This window comes from Molothrus aeneus, chromosome 28 (assembly GCF_037042795.1).
Source record: "Molothrus aeneus isolate 106 chromosome 28, BPBGC_Maene_1.0, whole genome shotgun sequence".
Lineage (NCBI taxonomy): Eukaryota > Metazoa > Chordata > Aves > Passeriformes > Icteridae > Molothrus > Molothrus aeneus.
In genome coordinates this window covers 3,243,224-3,250,870 of record NC_089673.1, presented here as the reverse complement: position 1 = coordinate 3,250,870, position 7,647 = coordinate 3,243,224, and the positions used below count along the sequence as shown (strand labels likewise).

Genomic DNA, 7,647 nt, shown 5'->3' with positions numbered 1-7,647 from the left:
GGCAGGTTGTGATTAACAGTTCCCCAGCACAAAACACCCTGGAAACACTTCATTTATTAAAGAGCTGCAAATTATGGAGCTGCAAACGTTGGAAGCTACATTTCCATAAGATTTTCCTATTTCTTTGTGCTGATGAGACAGACCCAGGAAGCTCATGAGTTCAAATAACTGAATAAAAACATGAGGGAAAGACAAACAGGAAAAATAACAAGACAGAGGGAAGTGTGTGCAGGAGAGGCTCTGGGCACAGGGGGTTGCTGCAGGCACACAGAGCTGTGAGGGGCAGAGGTGACCGAGTGTCTCGGAGGAGCAGGAGCGTCCCCAGCCTGCAGACACCCTCCCCTCCCACGGAGCACAAGTCATCCCGTGTTTCTGCCTGAGCTACACTGATGTGTCCAGGTGATAACTGCGGGGCTGGGGAAGGAATGTGTGCTCACTCAGGAGATGCTGGCTGCACGCAGCTGTTGGGAAATTCCTGAGGAATCATCCGCAGAGCAGGCGAAGCTTCCAGCGACGCAGCTTTCAGCAGTTTCGGTTTGCTCCTGCCACCACACCCTGACTCCCAATTATCTTCTCCAGTCCTAGGAATGAAATCTGGTGATTCTTTCCTATACACAATAACTTTATTTGAGCTTTTACCTATTCTGAGCTTTATTTCTGTGTGTTTTGGGCCAGAGGGAGGCCCAGTGTGTCAGGCAGGGCAGGCTGACATGCAGGCACTGTGTTGGGTCCAGCTGCAGCTCGGCCAGCTTGGAGTAAATCACTTTGGGAAGCCTCTCCACACCTGTCCCCAGCATGCTGGAGAGATCACTGGAATGCTTCTGCCTTTCATGGCATGGGTAAGGAACATCCAAGGAGGCAAAGAAAAGGAGAGACATCTTTTTAACAGAAATAAGAATAAGAGCAATAAAGTGATGGGTAAATCCATGAATACTGGGGAAAGTCAGTCCTTAAGTAAAGAGATCGTTTACCTGCCATAACAATAGCTATTCCAATCTACAATCCTGACACTGAGTAAGGATTTCAGCAAGAGTTTGAACTCACTTTTCCCTGGTGAAGGAGATTTGGAGAATTTCTTACAAGGAAGAGTTGGGTTCAGAAAGCCATGGAATGCCTGTCCCTTGCTCCATGGCCACTGGAAAGGGGCTCCCTAGGGAGAAGACCAGTGCTCTGGAACTTCAGCAAAACATCTCATGAAAAGAGGCTTAGCCTGAATTTTGATTACAAGAGTGTGAAAGGATTCTTACTTTTTATTTTCTTTGCTTAATTAAGATTTGGAAATATTACTGATAGAGAGCCTCTAGTTTGTACCAAATCCAGCTTCTCCAGCCCAGGTAGAACTGCACAGGGCAGTGACTGCTCTGCAGTTCTATCAGCAATTCTGTCTTTATATGTCCCAGGACAGCAATCCCAAAGCTCTGATTAAAATTCAGCATGTATTGACAGAGAAATTGGCCACAGGATGTTTCCACTCCCATCCAGTGTTTCAAACCCACCCTTTCCCAGCAACAATTACAATCCATAATGAGGAGAAGTGCAGAAATTATCTTTCACTGAACAACAGGAAATAGTTAAAGCACTTTTACCTTCCTTTACACACTCTACATAATGAAACAAATCCTTTGTGGATTACTGGAGAGCCACAATCATGTATGAAGAACCTTTCATCCGTGCCCATTACGAGATCCCTCCTTGGTCTCACTTGTCTCACAGCAGAGTGTTACAGATTTGTCATCTTGGCAGCGGAGAGATTTAAAGGTTAATCTCTATGTCTCTGATCTTTCCATAGTTCTTACATCATTCTTCATACATCACTCGAAAAGCAAACTTAGTATTTCTTCTTTCTTTTTCATCTTACATATTCCAACCTCAGCACCTTGCATGAAAACTGCTTATTCAACTCAAAATAAAATGAAAATAAATTAATGAGAGATAAAGACCTCTTTGATGCAATAACCTTTAATGATTTCTTCCTGGTATGTAATTTAGGACAGTGTTTTTCCTGGCTTAACGCTGTAAGTTTGCATCATAAACAAAAAGCTGATGATTCATAAAACATTATTGCTAATGTATTTTTGAAATTAGCAAGAGACATGTAAAGTATCTTCCTTGTCTACCAGGCTTCTTGAAAGGAAACTTCCCTTTGAGAAATTATTCTTGGCACCAATGGCTGGAGTAGCCAGCCTTATGGGAAGAAGAAGCAGAGGTGACACCCACTGTGGAAGGTATAAATAGGGATGGGCGGCCAGGGCCAGCTCGCAGTCTGATTTCGTATCAAGCTGTGCATCTTGCTTTGGGCTTCTGCTTGCATTTCCCACCGCTGTCGCCATGAGTTGCAACATTAAGGAGACCATTACTGTGTCTAGCAAAGGCAGGAGCAGCGGTGGCAGCTGCATCATTGGTGGTGGTGGTGGTGGAGCACGGATTTCTTCCTTTGGCATAGGCAGTGGCAGAGGTTTTTCTGGAAGGAGCTACTGCGGCGGAGTGAATTATGGAGGGGGACTGAGTGTTGGGAGCTTGGCTGGTGGGAGCTATGGAGGTGGCAACTGCTATGGCAATGGCCTCGGCTTTGGCCTCGGAGGTGGTGTGGTTGTTGGGGGTCTTGGTGGCGACTGCTTGCTTTCATCCTGCGATGAGAAAGTCACCATGCAAAACCTCAATGACCGCCTGGCTTCCTACCTGGACAAGGTGAAGTGCTTGGAGAAGGAGAATGCTGAGCTGGAGTGCAGGATCAGAGAGTGGTATGCAACACAGGGCCTCTCCTGCGAGCCCCGCGACTACAGCTGCTACTACAAAGAGATTGAAGATCTTCAGAACCAGGTAATCCCTCCTCGGGTTGTTCCTCCCCTTTTGAAAGCTTATTCCTGAGTTTGTGTTTAGAACTTACTGCAGTTGTTGGAGGGAACTCTGGTGCTTATGAATGTCTTTGCAAACAGAAATTTTGGCAAATTCCCCTATGGCATTGCTGAGTGTGGGTGCTGCAAGGTGGTATGGGTGGGAGAATGCTCTGAAAGAGGAAAAGGATGCTTTGGTACATTGTATGTGACTATATAATTGTAAATGTAATATTACAAATGTACTCTGAAGAAATGTAGTGGTGTCTGCCCCACAGGAAGAGCAGAGCAAACTATGGGACAATCAAAAACATACACTCTGAATGCTTTATCAAATGAAATGTTATAAATCTCTAGGTGAGAAAAGCTGAGAATTGAAACTGATTGTCACAGTGACACAAACAGCCTGATATTATTAATAAGTCCACAATGAAAGTTATGGCTGATCCTAAGGCTTAAAGACACCTTCCGTTCATGTTCCCTGAAGGTCCATAAGTCTGAAGCCCAGAACATGCCAGCTTGAATGTCAGTTGAGATTTACACTCTTAAGGAAGGTTCTTTAGGTTTATTTTGTGAAGAATCTTTGGAACTTGCCTTCAGATCTTGAAACTGGGAAGTCCCATCCCACAACTCTTTAATTCCCAGCTCTATGTGGTTGATCTCCTTTCTTCTGCGAGTAAAGGAGGCAAAGCCACCTCCTTCAACTTCTATGCTTAAGGGACAAGGTTACTTATGTAAGAAGGTAACAGAAAAAGGGAAATGTGAAGAGTTCCTACCTAATTGCAAGGCAGAAAAACCTATAGAGTAAAACAGGAGAGAGGAGACATCTCTCATGGTTTGCTGTTTTCCAGATTGTCTGCGCAACCATTGATAACAACAAGATCATCCTGGACATTGATAACAGCAGGATGGCTGCTGATGACTTCCGTGTGAAGTGAGTGCCCCTCTATGAACCTGCTGCCTCCCCCCTGCTCCTTTCCACCTCCCTGGGAGGCTCACAGCACTAATTACAGAGGCTTCAGACACGTCTCCCCATGCCACTTCGGTAGGGCAGGATGATGAAAGGCATTTTGCTCCTGGTCACCAGCCCTCCCTTAATTAGTGTTCTTGGGTAAAACATTTAGCAACGGCGGCATTTGTGCTGAGGCTGGGGACAGGCAGCTCAGGGAGTGGCTCATTTTCACCCCAGACCAGCACAGATGGGATCAACAAAGCAGAAATGCAGCTGAGTAAGTGACACCAAATATACAGTGAGCAGGAGCAGGGAAAAAAAAAAAACCATGAGGAAGAAAAGCTTTCATGTAACAGACATGAAGTGGTGCAGAAATCCAAGGCATGCAGAAATCCAGCAAAATGCAGGTGAAAGCATGGAGCTGGGGAAGGAGATCCTGGCACAAACAGAAGCCACGTGGGATATCCCCATCCTGAATCTGTGCTTTATGTCACAACCCAGGTATGAGACGGAGCTGGCGCTGCGCCAGAGCGTGGAGGCCGACATCAACGGGCTGCGCCAGGTGCTGGACCAGCTGACGCTGTGCAGGTCTGACCTGGAGGCACAGCTGGAGTCGCTGCGGGAGGAGCTCTGCTGCCTGAAGAAGAACCATGAGGAGGTAGGTCCTGCCCAGCCCTGCATCACGGCCCTGGCAGAAAGCTCTTTTTTTTTTTAATTTAAATTATCCACTTTCAGGCCACAGCTTTCCCACCAAACCTTCTGGGGCTCAGAGCACTCTGCTTCAGAAGGGAAGGGAGCTCTGGCAGGGGCAGTGCTGCTCCTGGGGCTGTGCTCAGACTGGGAGCACCACAGAGCTGCTTATTCCAGTTGATGAAGAAACACATTAGCCAACAGATTCCTTGGGAAAACACTTACACCATCCTCCAGTGCCTTTCACAGCCACAGCAGGGAGGAAGGTCTCACAGGGAGGGCAGTTCTTGGCCACTGAGCTTTGCTCTTCTGTGCTGCCTTCCAAAAACCAGTATGATCTGATCTGGGATTTATTTCCAGGAGATGAGTTGCCTGAGGAAACAATCAACTGGAGATGTGAGTGTGGAGGTCAATGCCTGCCCGGGACCAGATCTCAGGCAAATCTTGGAGGATTTGAGATGCCAGTATGAGACACTGATAGCGCGCAACCGCAAGGAAGTAGAGGATTGGTATGAGTGCAAGGTAAGCAACAAACCAAACTTGTGCTGCAAACCAGACTGACACACACAGCTCCAGGCCCAGGAGCCTTTCAGAGACCAGACATGGAGACAATAAGCAGTTCTTCCTTCCCAGTGAAGCCCGAGAGCAGCACTCATTATACCCTGTGCTCCACAGGAGCCACAGGCCTGTCTGACCAGTTTGTTATGTCCCATCTGGAACAGCAGCATTTGCCACAAGGCCTTGTGGTCTGTTGTTGGAGCAGAGATATTCCACATTTGGATTAAAGGGATTTAATAGCCACGAGGTTAATGGGATTTGTAAAAAGAACCAGCAGTGGAGCTGGTAGGGAACACCCTGTGCACAGAGAACCTGCCCTGCTTCCTGTGTCCTTTTGCTGAACACTCTCTGTGTTCTGTTCCTGTAAAAGCAAATCCAGCTTACTCAGATATGCCTAAAGCTCTTTATCCTGGGTTGGTGATTTCAGATTGAGGAGGTGAATCGGGAGGTTATTACGAGTGGTCAGGAGGTGGAGACGTGCAACAACCAAGTGACTGAACTGAGACGCCAATTGCAAACCCTGGAAATCGATCTCCAGGCTCAGCTCAGCCAGGTGGGTGATGAGCTGACTCACAGCTCCAACTGGTCACTGCTGGGTTTCTCAGCATGAGCAGCCAGACCCACCAACCAGCACAATGGTGGAGAATGGCTTATTCATTTTTTTGACTGGAGGGTTACACTAAAATGATTGTTGTTTTTTTGCTTATCTTGTCAGAGAAATAACTTGGAATCATCTCTGGCTGAAACGGAGTGCCAGTACAACTCTCTCCTCAGTGAGCTACAGAACCAGATCACGTGTGTGGAGCAGCAGTTGGCTGAAATAAGAGCAGAAATAGAGTGCCAGAACCAAGAGTACAAGACCTTACTGGACGTCAAGTGCCGCCTGGAGCAGGAGATCCAGACCTACCGGTGCTTGTTGGAAGGAGGACAGCAGGACCTCATGTAAGTACCTCTCCAGATCCACTAGAGAATAAATGAAAATGTCAGGGATCTGCATTACAGATTGGGAATACAGCCTGATCTTCAGTCCAGGCCTTCTCTGAGATTAAACAGTTGCCTCATTAATACCTTCCTTGTGATGAACATTCCAATCAGAACTAAATGTCAGTCCTTGGGATCTGCAAAGTAGAACACCAAATCTGTTAACTGCTGGTGACAACACTGTCACCCCTGGCATTATGTCAGCATTGGTGACCGTCCCTTTTTTATAGTGAAATGGGTGAGAACTGTCCATGCCAAGGGGGAGCACAAACGTAAAGCAACTCTGAAAGTGAAAGAAAATGTAATGTAAAATACTGGTATGCCTATAAAGGCCATAGTTTGAGACTTTGCGTTAGGAAGTCAGTCAGCAGTGACATGTAAAGTTCTAAAATTCCCTATTTCTCTCACCAAATTTATCCCACTAGTCACGGAGGAGGAATGGGAACTGGTGGAGGGGTCATTAGGACGAGCCACACCTACACAACAACTTCAGCTGCCCACTGCCAGGCCCAGGTCCCACCCTGCAAGACTGGAGACATACAAGGTAAGGGCTGCATTTTCCCAAAAGGAAAACTGGCTTTGTTCATTTCCTCATGCACTGAGGCCAGGAGACAGCACATTCCTAGGATGTGTCATTGGCATCCTCTCAGAGTCACTGTGCTACAGGGGGGATCTGATACAGTGGTGGTGTCACTGAGAAATGGGTTTAGAGAGCTTGGGCTGAACATGGGATAGAGGAAGCAAAGAGGAGACAAAAAGGAGCAGTAGAATGCAGAAGAGAAGGCCAGGGAGATAAAGCATGATGGGAAAATTTGGAAGAAGTGAAGAAGACGACAGCTAAAGCTTAGCAAAAGAGTCTGGAAAGAGTGAAAAGAAGAGTAAACCTATAATTTTACAAGTGAATATTCCCATTAAAGCAAATTATTTAGGGAATTTCTGGAGCTTCCTGGGATGCTGCCAGCTGCAGCAGCTTAGCAGTACATTCCAGAAACAAGGGCACCACCAGGATCTGGTATCTGTTATGTGAAGGATTTTACTTGTGTTCCAATCCAATAACACTGCTGTGTTTTCTCTCCAGTGACCTGCAGGAGAATTTGTGATTAAGGAGAAACGGACTGGAAGGTGACAGGGAAACCCAGAGACAACCAGAGAACAGTCCCTGTTCACTGCACCCTCTGTGCAGAGAAAGTAGAAGTAACTCAGTGATGCTTGGCCCCGTAGCTAAAGGGGGTGTCAGGAGCCACCTCCTCTGTTCTGCTCTTCTGTTCTGCAATGCTGTAACCTCTAGAAGTTACCTGAGTTAGTCAGGTCACTTATGTACCTGCTGGTGAAAAATGTTTCTAATAAAACTTTGCTTCTGCCTAATGCAATCAAGAACCTGTGTCTGAAACTGAGTTCCTTTTGAACACCAGCTGCTGATCCATGAGCAAGGGGCACCTAAACTGGTCAGGATCATCCTGCACTGGGAACAAAGCTGCTTTGCCAGCAGGAGAGAGTGGCCTTGCTGATCTGTCCAGCTCCTTCCTGTTGTCACAGCTTGAGGCAGATGTTGCCCATTCCTGGGTGGCACAGGAGGAGTCAGAGAAAGAACAGTGGCAGAAATTTCCAAGGCTCAGGCAGGTGTGAATCCAC

At 46.9% G+C, this 7,647-nt stretch overlaps 1 protein-coding gene across 1 annotated transcript; it reads left to right on the top strand.

Moving 5' to 3' along the window:
* The first annotated feature begins 2,328 nt into the window (after positions 1-2,328).
* LOC136567203 (keratin, type I cytoskeletal 13-like) lies at positions 2,329-7,119 on the top strand. Its single transcript, XM_066566704.1, has 8 exons — positions 2,329-2,820; positions 3,686-3,768; positions 4,288-4,444; positions 4,837-4,998; positions 5,462-5,587; positions 5,750-5,976; positions 6,441-6,559; positions 7,094-7,119. Exons 1-8 carry the CDS (start codon positions 2,329-2,331, stop codon positions 7,117-7,119), a joined length of 1,392 nt encoding a protein of 463 aa, XP_066422801.1.
* Positions 7,120-7,647: the final 528 nt, after the last annotated feature.

Bases quoted from the DNA above. Each gene is read 5' to 3' on its own strand.
- LOC136567203 (XM_066566704.1), top strand. From the start codon at position 2,329: ATGAGTTGCAACATTAAGGAGACCATTACTGTGTCTAGCAAAGGCAGG. The intron at 5,977-6,440 runs GTAAGTACCTCT...TTATCCCACTAG, and splicing joins GGAGGACAGCAGGACCTCAT to TCACGGAGGAGGAATGGGAA. The intron at 6,560-7,093 runs GTAAGGGCTGCA...TTTTCTCTCCAG, and splicing joins CAAGACTGGAGACATACAAG to TGACCTGCAGGAGAATTTGT.